This window comes from Condylura cristata, unplaced genomic scaffold, assembly GCF_000260355.1.
Source record: "Condylura cristata isolate star-nosed mole 26May11 unplaced genomic scaffold, ConCri1.0 scaffold00018, whole genome shotgun sequence".
NCBI classification, from domain to species: domain Eukaryota; kingdom Metazoa; phylum Chordata; class Mammalia; order Eulipotyphla; family Talpidae; genus Condylura; species Condylura cristata.
In genome coordinates, this window is record NW_004567119.1 from 7,677,482 (window position 1) to 7,696,417 (window position 18,936).

The 18,936-nt window shown below is 48.1% G+C and overlaps 1 protein-coding gene across 2 annotated transcripts; it reads left to right on the plus strand.

Annotated features, from left to right (window-relative positions):
* The first annotated feature begins 1,816 nt into the window (after positions 1 to 1,816).
* LSM6 (LSM6 homolog, U6 small nuclear RNA associated (S. cerevisiae)) lies at positions 1,817 to 14,564 on the plus strand. Of its 2 annotated transcripts, none has more exons than XM_004685307.2 (4): positions 1,817 to 1,882; positions 8,996 to 9,111; positions 12,079 to 12,192; positions 14,275 to 14,564. In XM_004685307.2, exons 2-4 carry the CDS (start codon positions 9,018 to 9,020, stop codon positions 14,307 to 14,309), a joined length of 243 nt encoding a protein of 80 aa, XP_004685364.1. In that variant the 5' UTR covers positions 1,817 to 1,882; positions 8,996 to 9,017; the 3' UTR covers positions 14,310 to 14,564. The 2 variants fall into 2 exon arrangements, with proteins under 2 accessions (XP_004685364.1, XP_012582200.1); XM_012726746.1 differs by lacking the exon at positions 1,817 to 1,882 and adding an exon at positions 5,921 to 6,219.
* The last annotated feature ends 4,372 nt before the right edge of the window (positions 14,565 to 18,936 follow it).

An 18,936-nucleotide genomic window follows, 5' to 3' on the forward strand; every position in this document is an offset into this window, starting at 1 on the left:
GTCTCTGGTGAATCCTCTCACCCTCCACATCTCTGGCCTGTACCCAAGTTCTGTCTGAATAAATTATGCATAAATAAATAAAAATCTTTAAAGAATAAATAGATGATTGTGTTCAGAGTTTTGAAGACTAGTTCTTGAACTAATATTCAGAAAGTCTTGTACATGGTCTCTCTCTATAACAAAAGATGCTTTTAAAAAAAAACCCGTGAAATAGAAAATTGCTTCATGAGTTGGTACAAGCTAATTTTAAGCTACTGAGGCAGTTCAGGGCACAACCACATTTTGATAAAATCATTGGCTCGTGAAGTGATTCCCAGCACCTACTCCTTGGATCCTTGTATGCTTCTCAGGAAAAGTCGCCGCTGTTGCTGGGCCAGTGAACCAAGCCCTTAACATTCCTCAGTGCCGGCTGCCTGCCACACCATCAGGGCTCTGAGGTACAGTGGGGAGGCTATGAATAGAAAATATATATAATTGTTCACAATCATTGAATCAACCAGTGAGGAATGTGGTACAATTTGATGTCCCATGAAGAAGGGTTCTAGAACCAGGTTCTGTATCCCATTATATTTGTTCTTGGTAGCTAATTATTTTGTTGAATTGATGCTTGCTTAAATTATTTTTGTTTACATTGTATTTTATATTGCAAAAACTTCAAGCACCGTCTTTTCAATAACTCTATAATGCTTTAACTAACGTGAGCTTGAATGGAAGGCTATAAGGTGGTCTCTCTTTTCTACCAAGTCACGCCTAGGTGTTCTTGTACCATTCCGATCAAATGTTCCCTTCTTAAGTGAGACTTAGAAGAGGGGTTCAGGCAGGGAGGACACAATGGACTATGGAGAAGGAGCTTTGGTGGTGGATGCGCTAGGTGACCACACGTGGGGGGAGAAACACTGTCAAAATATTAATGAGGAGATAAAGCAATGGTACTTCATTAATAATAATGTATATTAAAAGGGGGTAACTCAATTTTGTTTAAAGATTCTGCATTTTAGATTCTGTAATACTTACCATGGTTAAGGATCTGTTGAAAGACACTATGGCTTTGTTTCCCGAATTAAATATAAATAGAATAAAAGAGTAAGTTTTAAGTTGATGAAAGTATGCGCGCAGGGAAAAGAAGGAACCACGTCTTGAAATAGCAGATTGCTTCTTTTTCCTTTCCCTGTCCATTAATAGCCAGAATATTGAGAATTCATGCAAAATTCCAAAGCAAGCTCCCATAGCAGCACTTAAAATAATGTCTGCAACCATTTCCAATTAGATGGAACTAGTTGGTTCTCGTTTGTAACGCAACGCAATTTATGCCACTATAATACGAAGTTACTTTAGTGATTTTAATTCTTTTCGTGTCAATTAACGTTGCCATGGAAACACTCTTGCTAACAATGACTTCGCCTTCAAGTTTTTAATCAAAATCCGAAGGTGGCTTTAAGGACTTAAAACTGCTTGCTTTATGTATTTACTTATTTGCCTTAAATTATTCAAGGACTTGTCTGGGTCCGCGCAGTGAATTCCAGTTTCCTTGGCTTCAAGCTATTTCTTCCATTTCTGCCTAACTGAAATCCTGCATAACCTACAGGCTTGGGGGTGGGTAGGAGTGCCAGAGTGTTGAGTTTCTGTTCAAAGAAAGGACCCCAGCGCTTTCCACTTTAACTCCACCGCCCCTACTTGCCCCAGGCAAACCCAGACTCCCGCACTGCGCGTGCCGGGGAGGCCGGGAAGTTTGGGTCCGCGCGGCTGCCGTAGCCAGGCCGGCGGGGATTGGCCGAGGCGGACGCGCCTCCCCCCGGCGCTTTCAGTTTCGGTTTCACTGGGTGTCGGCGGAGGCCGGGATCTTGGGGCGCCTGCACTGGGGGATCTGGATCCCCGTTGCGAGGTGAGGCCCCTCGCCCGCGACCCCTGCGGCCACCCACCGCGGACGGGGTGTGAGGCGCAGCCGCGCGCGACCCAGAGGAGCGCGGACGGCGGCGCCAGCGGGTGGCGGGTCCCCGCGAGTCGCGCGCGCTCTCGGGGCGCTTAGAGACTGGAGGTCCCCCTTGGGCTCGGGCTGAGGGAGCCGCCCCTAGAGCCGGTCGCCGAGGGGCGCCTAGACCGCGCGGTGGGGAACAGCGCCGGCGTGGGCTCCCCGAGGGGGCTTTCGAGGCCGCTCCTGGTTGTCGGCAGTTTGGCCGGGAACCCCGACTTCAGTGCGAGGATGCGGCCGGGAAGCGGCCCCCGAATACTGGGCCAGATTTCCCGCGTTTCCAGGGCTGCGGGGGATCGCTGGGTTTCCATTATTTGGGGTGGCTGCTGGGGGTTTCCATTATTTGGGGTGGCTGCGCCTGGCCCCCAGGGATTACGAGCTGGGGCAGCCCGGCTGCCGGAGCGGTCAGGTTGGGGTTCCCACAGTTGTCAGTGTGGGGGGGCGCGCGCGCCATCCGAGCAGGTCTTTTGTTTAGGGTGTCTGGAACCTGGGTGATTGCAGATAAGACTGACAGTGCCGCAGTGGCCCTCGCCCCCTTAGACTGTAGCAGAAGGAGCAAACTACGGAGTGGGTTGGCGAAGGAAAGAATGTTCCCGGGGCTATTTTACCACTTAGTCACGCGTTCAGCTTCCCGCCATCACTTGCAGATTCTTTCTAAATGTCTTTTCTGACTTGGTAGCTTGTGGTGATTGGCAGCCTGTGTTTGTGTGGCTCTTAAGAGCTGCTGAGCCATTTCCCGACCTGGAGGCATTTAGGGGGTTTGTGAGTTTTTGCTTCATTTTAGCACCCCAGGTAACACTTTGATGCCCTTTTTTAAAAAGCTGTATTTCTTACTTGAACTGGACTTGAAGACGTGAATAGATGTTGTGATCTAGCAGGGTCCCTTTATGATTTCATACGCCATGCCAAATTGTTTTTCAAAAAAGCTGTAGGATGACTTTTCTGTGTCAAGTATGGCTCATCATACATCTCTGGTACCTCAGTTAGAAAGGCTGAGTTTTTCTTATTTTAAATTTTCTTTTTCTTTTTTTTTTTTTTTTTAAGATTTGTGCATACAGAGCTGGGGTACAGGCCAGAGGTGCAGGGACAGTGAGAGGTTTCAGCAGAGACAGAGTGGGGAGCAGACAGACAGATCAACGAGGTACACTGCTGAGGGGAGCAGTGGGCTGGTCAGGAGAGGTCTGCTGTGCCAAGTGGGCACCTCTGGGGCAGGGATGGAACTCTTACTGAAGCAGCTGCAGCCAGCTTGCAGTGCTGCATCCTAACCTGTTGCACCACCAGGGAGAGCCTTTTTATTTCTGTGGCAGGGTCTGGCATTTCCATTTGCTTGAATTTGGTGCCGCAGTCTGCAGACGAGTGTGTGTGTGTCTCACAGCGAACTGATCAGGTCAGTGGTCATCTCCACCTAGTGAGTACTCTTATCTCAACTGTGACGTACTCCACACTCCACCTGAAAAAGTCAGGTCCCTTGGATTAGTCTATCCTTTTTGGATTGTACCAAGTGATTGGCATTTAAATCACCTAAAGCCTCTACAGAAACATGAGGAAGTGACCATTTTTATGGCCAGCACTAGAATTCCTGTTGTTTAGAAGGCCAACCCTTTCAAGATTTTATGACAATTGTTTATTAACTGGCTAATAGTCATCATTTATACCCAACCATCTGCTTAGAATTTAGCTGTTCTCGTTAATTATACCCTCAAAGATTTTTTTTTTTTAACTTCATGTTGCTTTAAGACCAGAGAACACTGGTTTTTCATTGGGACCTTAGGAGAGTTTCTCCCCCTTAGTTGACTTGGCGCCTTTGTTGTGGAGGGCTGTCCTTGCTTTGTAAAATCTTAAGCAACCTCCCTGGCCTCCACTGCACCATCTCAGTCAAGACATCCCAAATGTCTCTAGACATTTCCAGATGCCTCTAAGGTGGGGGCAGAATCACCCCTGGCTGAGACCACTCGGTTACAGGAATTATTTGGGGACTTCCTGAAACATAAGTCAGCGCGTCCTTGCTTAGCAAGTCTGCTCAGGAGTAGACTTCAGGAGACTGCATTGTCGTGAGCATCGCCTGGTTCAGGTGCAGCCGCTTGGAGTACCCGTTTTCTCTTCTGCGTCTCTCGTCATCTGGTGACAGTAATGGAGGTAGCTGACAGCTGCTGAAGTGCTGGGATTATACTGTGCTTGCCACTGTGTCCGTAGTCTGCGGAGGGCAAGGGACAGTGGTTTTCCCTGGCATTGCCCCCCATGGCGTCTCCACAGGTTTGGACAGTGCTTGGGTGCCAGGGTCAGTGAGGGAATGAGATGAGATGATCTGTCCAGGAGGAGCGCTGTTAACAGACAGGAAACTAGACCCCAGCCTGACTGGTTGGGGGGCAGGGGTGCCCCGCAGAGGAGCAGGGAGGAAAGTAGCCCCTGCAGCGGGAGGGCGAGGGACTGGAAGCCTTGGGAAACAGGTCCCCTAGTCCACTGCCCAGCGGGACAGGGACAGAGCAGCTCCTCTCTGCCTGCTGCCTGCACACTGTCTGAGGCGCAGTGCTTGTAATGTGCAGGGTGGTGATGACATTTCACGGCAGTTTACTTGCTTTCAAATTGTTTTCATTTTTCACTCTGAATCATAGATAGTCTTGATAGTTGAGGGGAAAATGTAAAAACTATAAAACTGAAAAGACTGCTTTTGCAGAATCGAGGGTTTGAGGTCTTTTGCCCAGTACCCAGCAGAGTCACATCAGGTAACTTCTCGAGTGAGCACTGTGTTTACCGGGATTCAGACCCCGGGTGTGCCCCCCAGGGCTGCTGCCCCTTCCCTGGGTGGGTAGCTTGTTGTCTCTGGCTGTTCCCAGCTTGAACAGGGGAAGCCTGGCACATGCAGAGAGCAGCTGGACCTTTGACAGGTCTTGAGCTTTGGGGTGAAGTTCTGCTCAGTGAGCCAGGAAAGACAGTGTGAATTGCTCATGAATCAGCAGGCTGGGCGCATTGTTGGATGGATGAAATTTGGGGTTTCTGCCCCTTATTCTTTTTTTCTTTTTTTTTTTTTTAAGATTTATGTATTTATTTGTACAGAACTGGGGTACAGGCCAGAGGTGCGGAGGGTGAGAGGATTCACCAGAGACAGAGCGGGGAGCAGAACAGGCAGATCTACGAAGCATATTGCTGAGGGGAGCAGCGGGCGGGTCAGGAGAGGTCTGCCGCGCCATGTGGTCACCTTTGGGGCAGGCGGGATTCGAACTCATGCGGAAGCGGCTTTAGCTTCTCAGTGCTGTGCTTTAACCCGCTGCGCCACCAGGGAGGGCCTCTGCCCCTTATTCTTTAACTAAAACATCTCTGCAGGACCATCCAGAGATGGTCACCAGTGCTCTCAGTAGCTCTGACAGAAAACATGCTGCCTTTTACTAAGTAGCCATCTCATTCGAGACTGAACGCGAGGTGCGGGGAGAGCGGAGGCACCCATGATGGTTGTGGCTTTAATTTTGAAGAGCAGTTTCATCAAGGGGACCCTTGGGAAGGAAGCCTCTTTCCTCTTCAATGTGTTTCTGGTTCAAGAGGCTTTTCCCTTGCTTCAGAAATGGTCACAACTGTTCCTTTTGCTTTATCCAGCTTCAAAGATTAAACTCAAAATTGTGTGAGCCAGGTGCTGGGAACAATTGTGCAGAGAACAGTTTGCTCATAGAAAATGGATTGTGGGCAGGTTATTAAGTAACAGGGAGAACCAGAGGACCTGATGAAGATGAACCAGAAGGATGGAGTCTCTTAGGTGATCGACGAGGTGTGTTGAGAGCAGCTATTCCCTTTCCAAATCCGAAAGATTTAACAGAATGTGCCTCTTTTAGTGAACAAATGAGAAGGCTTTAGCCTCCCTTTCATGGTCGTGGGGGAGAAAAGACTAAACAAAGTAAAACCATAAAACCAATAGAAAAGGGTCAGTAGTGACTGTTTCCTTTCATTCCAGGGAAGTTTGAAGCTTCAGGATGCCAGAGCTCAGTGAGGTGTCTCCTCTGCTTCTCCACCTCAAGTGGGAACCCCAGCAAGTCCCTGATTAGAACCTGCCCCGCCCCCTGACACAGTCTGTCCCACACCTGCTAGTCTGGAAGAGTCCTGGCTTGGGCAAGCAGATTCCTGGAGCCCAGCCCAGAGCTCCTGAATCTGTCTCCAAGGAACCGCATTTGGGGACCTGCCCTAAAGCTCAAACGCAAGTCTGTTAGCCTCACTGCCCCCCTGCTCCAGTGGAGAGCATTCCCGGCACCTGCACTTCCGTCTGGGTAGGTCGGCCTCTGCTGAGATTCTCCTTCCCCTCAGGGTGGGGGTGCCTCAGTGTTTCTGCCAGCCTGGGTTTATGAGGGATGCCTGTTCTTCACAGGGTTCTCTCCAGACACATAGCGCTTTCAGAGAATGTCCTTAAAAATGGTTTTGGGGGCCCTCCCTGGTGGCGCAGCGGGTTAAAGCACTGCACTGAGAAACTAAAGCCATTTCCGCATGAGTTCGATCCCCGCCTGCCCCGGAGGTGACCACATGGCGAGGCAGACCTCTCCTGACCCGCCCGCTGCTCCCCTCAGGAGTGTACTTCATTGATCTGCCTGTTCTGCTCCCCACTCTGTCTCTGGTGAATCCTCTCACCCTCCGCATCTCTGGCCTGTACCCCAGTTCTGTATGAATAAATAAATAAATCTTTAAAAAAAAAATGGTTTTGGGGTCTTTGGAGCTTGAGCTCTGAGGACTCGAGGCCTTGCCCCCTGGTGTCACCTCCCTGCCAGCAGGATGTTGGGCGCCTTCCGGAAGAGATTAACATTTGCTCCTGGAGTAAAGATGAGGCTTGATGAGGAGGTGTGATCTTTGATGAACTTAGAAGCCTAGAACTGTTGTTTTTTTTTTTCCCAAGTGAAAAAAGTATTGGTAACACCAATAAGGTAACCGGCAGCCTGCAGCTAATCGCAAACGTTTTTTCTATCATTAATTTGACTCTGGACAAGGTGATTAATACTCTGTGAGCTAGCTAGATTTTCACATCATTGTGCATCTTAGGTTGGTTGTTTTCTTTTTGAACACAAAATGAACAGTCTTATCAGAATTTGGTACAGGAGGCTGTCATGATGGGACTTGAACCTATGGTTGTCAGCCTAAGACTAAGCAATCAAGTCTCTGTCAGGCCTTTGGAGTTAATAGTCTCTCTAGGCCTGTTCAGCTACAAAATAGCACATGTTGAGGACATAAATAAAGCAGTTTATAGATGAATGGGAAGATTTGTTTGTTTTTATTAATCTCATTAAAGGTACGGAATCTGTTGCAGTATTTACTTTGTGAGTTTTCTCCCCCACCTTGGGCTCAAAATAGCATAAAATAAAATTGCTGTGTGGTCTGAGCCTTGAATGTGTCGTGTTACTCTGCATAGTAGTTGTAATTTCTGTTATCTGTTGAGACTGTAGAGCTGAAAAAATAAGCTGGCGATTCAGTGGGAAAATTAAAGTTTGCTGAGCAAAACAGTTGATTACATTAAAAACCTCACTAAGCTAGGGAGAGTGGGGGGCTGTGGGGAGGTTTGAATGATTCAAAGAACAGCGCACAATTGAAGAATAAGTTTTTAAAATTTGCATTTGCTTTTATTTAACTTAGGAAGTTGACTTTTCTTGGTTAAAGAAACTGTTCACTTAAATTATGATCACTTTTAGTTTACTCGCACCCTTTAAACATGTGTTTAGATTCTTCCAGGTCCTCCAGGTTGTTGAGGGTGAGAGTCTATCTGCGTGACGTGGTTCTGGATTTCCTTGCACGGTGTGTGCACGCACATACTTGTTGAACAAATGGAAAACCAATAACCCTGCGTTTGAATTCAGAGCGCTGGTGGGCCACGCCAGTGCAGCAGGCAGTCTTACTTATTTTAATTGGGAGCTGAAAACTGAAGTTTTGACAGCGGTCCTTAAAATCCACACTACTTTATTTTTTACATTTTAAAAGGGCAGGCTTTAGGAAAGAGAAAGAGAAAGACTCTTACCTAGTCAGAGGCAGCAGCAGAGTCCATACTAATTTTGAAGCGACAGTGCTTTATGGCTGCTAACTAGTAGCAGGACAGAAAACTTAATTTCCCAAGTCTTTTTCCTGTCAATTTTTGCTTAAGTAACTACCTTTCTGTGATTTTTCTTCTCCCAGATGATCTGACCGTCAACTTGCATAATAAGGTGAAAAGGATTCAAGGCACCAACAGGTCTGATGTGAGAGATTTGGGTGTTTGATGCCACCTCTCTGTTTTAGACTGTTATACTTGAAGACTTGTTCCTATTTAGAGTGTGTGTCTTGTAAAATTGTAATAGAGTCAGGTCCTGATCTTTGGCTGCACTGGTGATGTTCAGTCTAAGTGGTGTGTGAAGTTGTGTTTGTGAGCGTGGCTGGCCACGTACCATCACAGTGTCGCCTGAGTGAGGCGTTCGACCCCCCAGTGTCTGGTTTATTCATCTGTAAAATGAGGGTAAAAGCAAATCCGGGAGGTGTACATGGGTTGGTATGTGTGGAGTGCTTAGCTACTTAGTTACAGTGATCTGCAGAGGTCCCTTTTAGAGCAGATGATTGTAATGTGTCTACTCTGAACATTCTGCCACATTCTGGGTAAATTATTTACTCATTCTGTGCCTTTACTTTGGTCAGCAAAATGGGGACATTTTCTTTCCAGGTATGATAAGGGTTTTGGCAGTGCTTGGCCTTCAGGGAGCAGTGGAGGTGGGGGGGGCTATACTGGGCACCCACTGTGTGAGAGGTGGGAGTGACAAGGGGGTGAGGCAGGACTCTAGAAACACAGGCCTCTGCGGGAGGCAGCTCTGCTGGGGGTGGTCTTGGGACTGAGGGAAGATGACGTATGTCAAGCTCCTTGCTCAGTATCTGGCTCGGAATAAGTACTAAGAATGCGTTACTGTCAGTAGTGATGGAGTAATATTGAAGCTTCATACGTGGGTCTTTTAATACTTGACTTCCTGTAAATACATTAAGGCCTCCAAGGCCTTTCTGTTGAATAATTAACTGTTGTCTCTACCTTCTGTTGCTCCTTTTCAGATTCCTGACCAGAACAGGTAAAATGAGTCTGCGGAAGCAAACCCCCAGTGACTTCTTGAAGCAAATCATCGGCCGACCAGTTGTGGTGAAATTAAATTCTGGAGTGGATTATCGAGGTAACATTTTCATGTTTCCTCCCCCATGGTAACTAAATAACTCGTTTTTATTAACCCCTTAAACATAACACGGTGGACCAACAGCACTGGTTGTCAACAATCTTTATGCCCATTTCTTCTTCCCCCTTTGAGGTGATTCTTTTCAGAGAGACAGCTCTGACAGTGCCTGTGTGCCCCGACTCCCAGTGTGCACCGTGTCACCCCATCCGAGATGGGCTGTGCCTGAGCCCAGGCCGTGGCCGGGACCCACAGACACTGGTGATAAGCGGACTCGGCCACCACCCAGCTCAGCAGCGGCGGCTCTTGAGAGGTGGCGATGGGCAGACGCCTGCTACCAGGCCCCTTTCAGTTCTTGTGCAGAATGTTCAGTAAGGGACCATGACGCTCTTGAAACGAACGTTGTGAGAGGAATCCTATCAAATTCCATTTTTAAAAGTTACTGAATCCTAGTTTTCAAAAATTAAGACGCGTTACAGCAGCCACAGCCTCACCAGCAGTGTTTTGCAGCCTTTCTTGCTGTCTTTTCCACAGCCTCTTGCACGTTTTCCTCCTTCCGCGCTTGCAGCTTACTGTGTGGGAGCTTGCTCTGTGTCCAGTGTTGATCACTGTTCATTTTTCGGCTACAGCCCGTGTGAGAGCTGTGGGACTCGAACTCTAGTGTGACTCAGCAGTCTTGTTAAGGAGCCAGTCTCTTTCCTGTGCTGCTTAAGTTTCCTTGATGTTCATTTGCTTTTTATCTTGGAACAGGCAGATTCGTACAGACTACTGAGATATTCTAAACTCCCTACAATACTTCCTGTCCGGTTCTTAAATTCCCTGATGAACCCAAAGGAGGTAGTCTTCTAGAGCTTTTGAGCATACTTGACAGTTGGTTTGGATGGGGATATTATTTTCTGTGTTTTCTCAGGGCCCACTTTACTACAGAGATCATCAGCCTGGCCCTTTTTCTGTAATATATATGTTTTTCTGTTTATAGAGATCTCAAAACAAATAGTGAAGAGAAATAGAAGGAAGAAAATAAGGTCTCAGGTTTTCCCATCCGAGGCCATCTGTCTTCTTACTGTGGGCCTGTCTTCATAGAAGCGTGGCTCTGTGGAAGGGGATTGGCTGCATGTGCACCTTGTAAAAATACTTGACAGTCGCCTTCAGGTCCCTGCAACACAGTGGCCGGCCAGGAGCACATGTGGGGGATCAAAATTCCGCTTTGTTCTTCGTCAGCTTCCCGTTAACAGACATTTTCGGTGTTTGCCGCGTTTTGCCGTGTAGCCGCTCAGGCTGCGACCCTTGAGCCCTTGTCCCGGTGGTCTCCTGGCCAGGGTTTCTGAGCCGCAGACCAGGCCCAGAGGCTCTCCGCCGGACACAAGGCTCCGGTCCTTTGTCCCTTCTCACAGCCTCTGTTAGCCTTTGCGCTCACTTTCCCATCCTAATTGGCAATAAGTATTATCTCATTTTCTTGACACTTTTGTTTACTAAGGAGGTTGAACAGCCTTTCACATGGGTAGTGACATAATTTCTCCATGTTTATGGCTCTCTTTTCAGGGCCTCTTATTATCAAAGCAGAATCTTGCACACTGTTGAGAGCCTGGTTATAAAGAATGCTCTTAGTTTGTGGTTGGGTAATTCACACACCAACTCTCTGTAGCAGTTTCTCTGTACTTTTGAAGGAAGTGTCTTATGTTCTGTTATTTATAGTCATTTAGCCCTAGGGGCACAAGGGGGCTGCAGTTCCATTTTGATTAGAAATGGATCTTGCATTTGGAAATGCTTGCAAGTGGTTTTCGAGATTTGCAAGTCACGTCCCCGAAGTACCATCTCGTTTATATTTAAAGTTTAGGTCTAAATTAATGCAGCAATAAACAAACTGTGAAGTTCTGTCAGACTTCCTGTTGCTAGGAAATGACTGTTATTAATTGTTCACTATCCATTCGGATTCTTTGAAAGTTTATAACTCCTGGAATTCTGCTGGATTCCTGTGTTCTCACTATGTGTTTTGAAAAGAAACTTTTTTGTGTGCAGGGTAACGGGGCAGGAGTGAGGAGCATGTTAACGAAGCTCAGCCTCAGAATGAACTGTGGGCTTGGTACATCGAATCAAATTTGTAGTATTGTTTTCACTGGGTTCTTTTTCTCCTCGAAGATACCACTTTAAATTAGAGATTCAGTTAGAGGCTTATGTGTGTTTTCATCTTCTGAAGAAAGGTCACATTTTGCAAAATGTTTAATCTCAACACAATTAAAAAAGATTTGCTTCAACAGTTTCCTTGAAAGCTCCCTCGAATGTTTGGGCCATTTTCTCTACTAGTTTGGGTTAGAAACTCTCCTGACTGGAACAAAACAGAAAGGGGCCGTCGCCACGAGGTGTCTCCCGGATCCTCAAGCTGCTCTTCCCTGTGAGTCGCAGCTCCAAGATGTTCCCTCGGGAGCACCTGCTGTCTCCTCGTCTATTATGTTAACAGATTGTGGAAGCTTCCTCTTAGCCCTCAAGGACAGTCAGAGCGGCAGTCGACGTGAAAGCGGCAAATCTGCCAGCCCCGTGCCTCCCTCGGTGGCTGAGAACCGCCACGGGGGCCACGGGCACGGCACCTCGGCCAGCGGTCACCCGCCCTGCCTGACGCCCCCTCTGCTGTCGCTTTCCAAGAATTGTACTTCACAGGGCCTGTCCTCACTGTGTTACTCTTGTCAGTGCTTTAAAAGTCACTGTTGTTGTCACACATACTGGAAGGGGAGCAGCAGTCCCTGGCTCTCCCGCTGGGCCCGTGCCTGGCCGCGCCCGGCGGTGTGCGTCCTCGTCTCCGCTCACGTCGGCGTGGGCGCAGGCTTTTCGTGCTTCCATCCACTGAGCTCCGTTTACAGTGTGAATCTGTACACCGGGCGTGGAGGAGCTGATGAATGAAGGGGCGTCAGCTCCTGCCTGCCCTGTAGTGTTCGAGCCTGACGCGCTCTGGGCCTCTCCTCTGACTGTCCCCAGGGGTCCTGGCCTGCCTGGACGGCTACATGAACATCGCCCTGGAGCAGACGGAGGAGTATGTCAACGGGCAGCTGAAGAACAAGTATGGGGACGCCTTCCTCCGAGGAAACAACGGTGAGGTCCCGCGCGCCCCCATGGTGTGCTGTCCCTGGGGCCTTGCAGGGTTTCCTCGAGAACTTAAAGTTCGGTTTCAGCTTTGCTTTGTTTGGAAGTGCTTGTTCTTCGGACCTTGTGTGTGATCAGTTCTGTTTCCAATGCTTCGAGGGACTTTGGAACCAGGCGCTCTCTCTTCCCCTGGGAGGCCTGAGAGACACTGGCATCCTGACCCCCAGCCCTCAGCACTCTGAATGCGGTTCTTACGTGTCCCCCAGCTCTGCCGCTCAGACTGGAGGCGGAGCCGGAGAGCGGCCAGTCCTGCTGTCAGGTTTGCGTCACTTGGCAGTTTGCGTGTCCTGTTTGGCCTGCGTCGCCGGCACTCACAGGCTCTCTGTGGAGAGCTGTAGCCTTTAGTGTGGCCAAAAAGATGACTAAATAGGAAATCAGACTCTAAAGTTAACTTAGCTGATGTATTGCTGTGACTCAATGTGTTTTCTTTAGTGCCTTCTTAAAAAAACACAATTTCAATACAATAAAGTCATTCTTGAGTTTTTCGTGGGGAAGAGGAAAACATCGAGCCTGTGGGAATGATTCTTGCCCCGTGGCCACTGTTTGCTTTCATCCCTCGGTGGAGCTCTGGGCTTTGGAGTTTGGCTTCCAGAGTTTGGACTTTTTTTTATCGGTGTACAGTCTTTAGTTCTGGATAACTTCTGTCTGGCTTTGCTGTGAGTGGACCATCCTGGCTTCTGTGCAAGGCACTCTGTCGCCCGCTCTCGTTATCGTTGTTTCTTCACATTGCATCTTTTTTGTCCCTCTGAAATGTAGGAAAATCTTCTCTTTTTTCATATTGTTATTTGACTCTCTGCCCTGACTGAGAGGTGTTCCGCTCTCGCCCTACCTCAAGACAGCTGAATGCCCAGCTCGGCGGCAGGTTCTGAGTGGTGACGGGGCGGATCATTCATGTGTGGCCACACCTGGGATGGGTCCACATTCCAGTGGTTCCCTGTCGTTCTGGTGCTCCCCTTTTGGAACATTTGGGATTAATCAGTGCAGTTTTCTTTGGAATTCAAGTTGGCATCCTTGCCTTTAGAGAGGATTTGGATTTACTTGATTAACTGTCCTGTGACTTTGATGAAGATGTCTCTCAGCGCCCGCTTTAAACAAGCCTGTCAGGATCTGAGTAATCGGGGTAGAGGGAGGCCACATCTTGGGACAGTTTGACAGTTGTCAGATTTTCTTGGTCTGTGCAGCCTGTCTGAAGAGTTCAGTTATGGGGTTCAGGATAGCTGGCTGGGCAAAACTTTGGATGGCAGCGAAGGCTGAGACTCTTACCAGAGGACTTAGAGGAAGGACCTTGGTCTTTTTCAGAAGTGAGACAGCACCTCAGCTGCTCTTATCCTGTTACAATTAAAAAAGAGCTTTTGAGTTTTATTGGGGTGATAGGTATTAGCATGTCCTTTATTCTTAAACTGAACTGCAAGCATAATTAGAATTATAAAATATGTTTAGCTTCCAGGGACTTTTACATACATTATTTTATTCTCTTGGTCACAACTTGCAGACTCTGTTAGATGGATAGCTGAGTGTCAGAATGACATTCTTTTAAGACATCAAATCCACACCTGGATTTACAAAATTGGGCTCATAGAGTAGTTCTAGAATATATTGTGCAGTATGATAATCCCTTTGAAACTTTCAGAGGTATCAGGCCAAATCTGTTTGTTTTTAAAAACATGCTACTATAATGGGGCCTCCCCGGTGTTGCAGGGGTTCAGTCTCAGCACCGTCAAACTGTTGGCAGCCACTGCAGCATGATCCCCGCCAGAGAGCTGACCCACGTGGCACAGCAGACCTCTCCTGTCACCCCAGATCTCTCCTATCTCCCTGCTACTCTCCTCAGCAGTGTGTTTCAGTTGTTTCACTTGTTCTGCTCCCCACTTTGTCTCTGGCAAATCCTCTCACTCCCCCTCTTCTCCACCCACCCCCCAGCTCTTGTATGCATATAAATAAATAAATCTTTTTTAAAAAGTAAGATAAAACTTGCTACTGTAATTCCTTAGAGCAGTTTTTTCAACTTAATGTATTTTTTTTTCTTTTCAGTGTTGTACATAAGTACACAGAAAAGAAGAATGTGAAGACACCCCAAGAACACAGCACACAATACTTTTCACACAGGGATATATTTTTGATGAAATTTTTGTTCTTTTGTGAGATGATTTGCCTTATTTTCATAACCGTTGCTGATTTGTGATTGACATGTGAGTAAGATAAATGTATAAAGTTGTTGATTTGATTTGTAAAGACTCTTTCGTATGTAAGTTTCGGGCATTTTCATATGTCACTGTGCAGAAAGTAAGAATAAACACAATTTGTCGCTACCCAGTTTTTACCTCAGCTCCAAGTAGTGTCATTTGTGTTGCTTTGTTTTCATGGCTGACTGAGTGTGTGATAATTAAGCCACCTTGGGGATGTCCTTCCCTGGCCCATCCTCTACTGCCAGTCAGAATACTTGGGTGAAATATCCTAGAGGCCTGGGGTTGCCATTTCAGCTACAGAGGGCCTTTGAGGTCAGCTCCACTCTGATCCCATCACCTGAGAAGACAGAATTGGGGACCTGGCAGCAGCTTGTCCTTGAAGAGTGGGACTCCGGGGCACCCATTGTGGGGACGGTAGCGACGTGCCCGTGAGGCGGCACCACGCTGACTGTGCACTGGACCTCTGTGGCGCTGCCCGTCTGCCCAGGCCACGCAGCGAGGTCATTCTTGAGGGTGACGCACCACGCAGGGGTGCGCTGCCCCCCTTGTGTCTGGCTGTCATCGGGCTGAGAGCAGCGCCTTGAGTGTGTAGACGGGCTGGGATTCCGGGCGCGGGGCTGTGAGGGCTCCTCCCTGCTCTGGCTCCTCCAGGGCCTTTCAGCTGGAGCCCTGCTCGGAGCGGCCAGTCTCAGGACACAGGGCGGCCCTCTGTGTTACTTGACTCCCGCTGAGAGGGTTTTCACAGTTTATTAATGAGATTTCCACACCCTTGCTTTATTCTGAGTGGTTTACGCTGTCTCCAGGAACAACAAATATATTCGGGCCCGGCGGCGGAGTGAACGCCAGACAATCGTGTGCCGCTGCCGTGGCCTCCACCCCACAGCGTTCCTGACACCCCCCAGTCTGGGTGGACTGGAAACAGCAGCCTCGCGAAGGCCTGTGGGGGCAGGACAGGGAGCCGGGCAGCTGCGTGGTGCCTGGAGAGGTGGCATTTTGTCTTGTCTTATTTTAAAGATCACAGAGTAATTGGAAACAATTATTTTTTTAATTAATAACTTGCAAAAGGTGAGCAGAAACATTTCACAGGTTCTACTATAGGCACACCAAAATAAAACACTTTATGCTACGCTTCAATAATTTATCACTTCTTGACAGGGGCTTGAAAAGGGCCCAGTCTGTAAGTACAAATCACCAATTTGCTCTTTTATAAATGACTTCTTTTAAGGAGAAAATGGATGTCCTTCCAAGTGGAGCACACACGTTCTCATTTGTTTTGTAGAATTTGTGGGGCCGCCAGGGAGCCGGACCCTTCATTCACACGCATCAGCCGCGGCAGAAAGTAATTGCATTGTTATCTGCCACCGGTCTGTAGCATCCTATTTTGGCCAGATTCTTCTCTGACCTCCCTTTCAGTATATAAGTCTTTATTTTCCCCTTGCCATCTCTTTATTTTAATAGCTCTCCGGTGGAGTCGTGTTCTCAAGCATGAGCTACTTTTAATCAAGAGCGACTTTGGGAGCCGCCATCATTTTATGGTAACAAAGGCCTGCCTTGTGCCCGCACGGCGTGTCCCGGAGTTGGGGTGGGGCTCCAGGCAGGGGCCCTGAAACCAGGCGGAAAAGCTAAAATGGCTTTTTCCTTAGTCTCCTAGAGGTCAGGGAGTGGTTTCCAGTTGCGTTGTAGCCGAGGCATCTGCTCAAGGTTCGGAATTTCTCACAAGTAAATGCCTTTTCTGTCTCTGTCCTCAAACCTTGGCTGCCATGTGCTTTCTCTTGGGCTGTGACAAAACAGAACATTGCGCGAGAAACAGAAAATTGTGCTTGTTATTTTAGACTATCTGACTTCATGTTCTGTTTTGGTCTGCTGAGCTCTTCCTTGGCTAATCTTCCAACAAGTTGAATTGATTCTTATTTCAAAACTGTTTATCCCAAAACAGAGCTGTTGACAAGTACAAATACAGATGGCAGACATGTGGCACGGTTTTCATGTTCCCATCTCCGCGCTCCGTGGAGGGAGCGTTACTGAGAGGCGGTTTACGTCTTAAACTCTGTGATTCGGGTCACTAGGGAGAACATGCTACAAGTGCTTAATTATGTGACAAACAGCAACAAATGTTTAGGGGATTTCCTCAAGGTCTGAAGACTCAGCAACCTTGTCTTGGTGTGCCGGTTATCACCCTGGAGGCTGCAATAATCCGCCTTGTAAGAACAGAAGCGATTGTCTGGGGGGCAGTTGTCTGCTAATCACACTGACTCAAGTGACCTCAGTACCACATTCCAGGCCAAGGGGCCACTCTGTCCCTTCACTGGACACTGACTGACCTGTCCTCTGAGCAAATGATACTCCAGCACCAGCTAGCTCTTCTATTCAGAGGCAAATCGCAGTCCATTCTGAACAGGGCTGTTCTCAGCAGCCCGACTGCATCAGCTGTTACTCCTCTCACCATACACAGTAGCTGTTGGTGAAAGGAAGGCAAACTGCAGTTTTCACCTCCTGTGACCTCGTTCCTGGAGTCCCTGTGCTCAGCAGAATGGCTCTACCCGCTGCCTTTGTAAGAAGCCCCATCACTGCAGCCCAGCTCCCCCTCAGCCGCAGGCTGGTCCTGACCTCCGGAGCCTTGATCTCCAGCAGCTCCTTGCACTCCAGGAGCTGCTGCCTGTCGACCAGTGTGGCCATGCATGTCGGAGGTGTCCTGGCCATCTTTGACTCTCCAGTGGAGTCCCATCAGCCAAAGTGGGCTGCGGCCACAGTGAACAGACGTGAGTGTCCACAGCCTGTGAGACACGGGAGCCCCTGGCTGCCTTCTCCGCTTCTCAGCCTGCTCCCTCGGGTTAGAGAGGTTGGGGCCAGGTGGGAGGAGTGGGAGAGTCAATCCAGCCTTCATTGAACTGTAACAGTAGGCTGGCACTTGGCAGGAACTGGAAAAGCAGGTATGGCCCCGTTTGTGCTCAGAAGTGCTGAGTTTGACTACTTACGGGGCAAAGTGGGACTATTCATACTTTTCCCCATTGGATCAAAATTCTGAGAAGCCTTTTACAAATCTGAATCCTTGATGGATTTGATCATCTCAGCTATGTGTTCATTGGTTGAAATTCCAGATAACCTCAGGGCTAGGTAATGTCAAAATCAGATTATCTCCACCTACTTAACCAGTTGCCAGTGGTTCAGCCTCCAACCTGTTTTCTCCTCCAACGCCTCCCCCTCCCCTCCACTTAAAGAGTCAGATCTTATTAAAAGACTTCTTGGCAATCTGGAAGCTATAGAGAGAGAAAGGTGGACAGAATGCCATAAAATCATAAAACACTGCAGCTCTTGAGGCCTTGTTTACAGAAATGTTCGAATCCATATGGACTGCATTTATTCCAAGGTTTGAAATGGGACGGATGCTGGTGGGCTGGACGGAACACTGTGCCAGTAACTTGGATTAAAAGAGAGGCCAGTGGAAAGTTTACATTAAATAATTTCAGAGAAGCTTTTACTGCCATCATGTGCCTGCAGTATTCCAGATTACTTTTCAGTGTTTATATCAAATATCAAACTTGTAAGAATGAAGAAAAAGTTTAAAACTGTATAATCAGCACTTGTACAGTTGGATAAATCCCTGCCTTGCCCCTGCCGCCACCCCAGTAATTTATCAGTCACACCCCTAAATCCCATTGGTTTGAAACAACAAATGATTCTCACTTGTACTCTGTGTCCACTGGGGCCAGGAGGTGGGAGGCCCAGAACGGGGGTCGGCGGGGGCAGCACGAGCTGGAGATACTGAACATGCTTGTATCTGCCACAGTATGTGTAGTAGAGTTCTCCAGGGAAATAAATCAGGGCAAGGAAATACACCCTGTGGTGTTGTTGAGGTGCAAAAAGAGATTTGTTTGAAAGAATGGGCTCTTGATCATGGCGATTGGCAAGTCCAGAATTTACAGGGTCATCTGGTAGGCTGGAGACCCAGGAAGAGCGGACGCTTGGTGCAAAGGCAGCTGGCCGGCAGGGTTTGCCTTTCTGGGCAGGCCAGCCCTGTAGCGTCTGTACCTGAATAGATGAAGGCCACCCACACTGGGGAGGGCCGTCTACTTTAGGCTGCTGATTAAATGTTAATCTCATCTAAAAACATGCCTTCGGGGAAACTTCTAGAATGTTTAGCCAAATGTCTGGATACTGTGGCCTGGCCAACTTGAACACATAAAATTTACCACAGTATGTTGACCAGATCTTTTGCTTTGGGCATTTTTCTTATAGTAAGACGCAAACCAAATCCCACACTGCCAAGTGTCAGATTTTTATTGCATTGAAAAAAGAATTCTTTCGCTGTCCAGACTGGGTGGGGTTGGAAGACATATGTTCCTGGTCCAGCTCCTCACTCTCTCAGGTAATGGTGCCTGGGCCTGTACTTGCCGTGTCCTTTGTGATCACTGAACAGTCGTCCTCTTTTCCAGATGTGGGAACTGGAGGCGAAGGAGGAAGTGACTCACGCTGGTCCCTGGAGCACTCGCTGATCTTGGATCAGGCT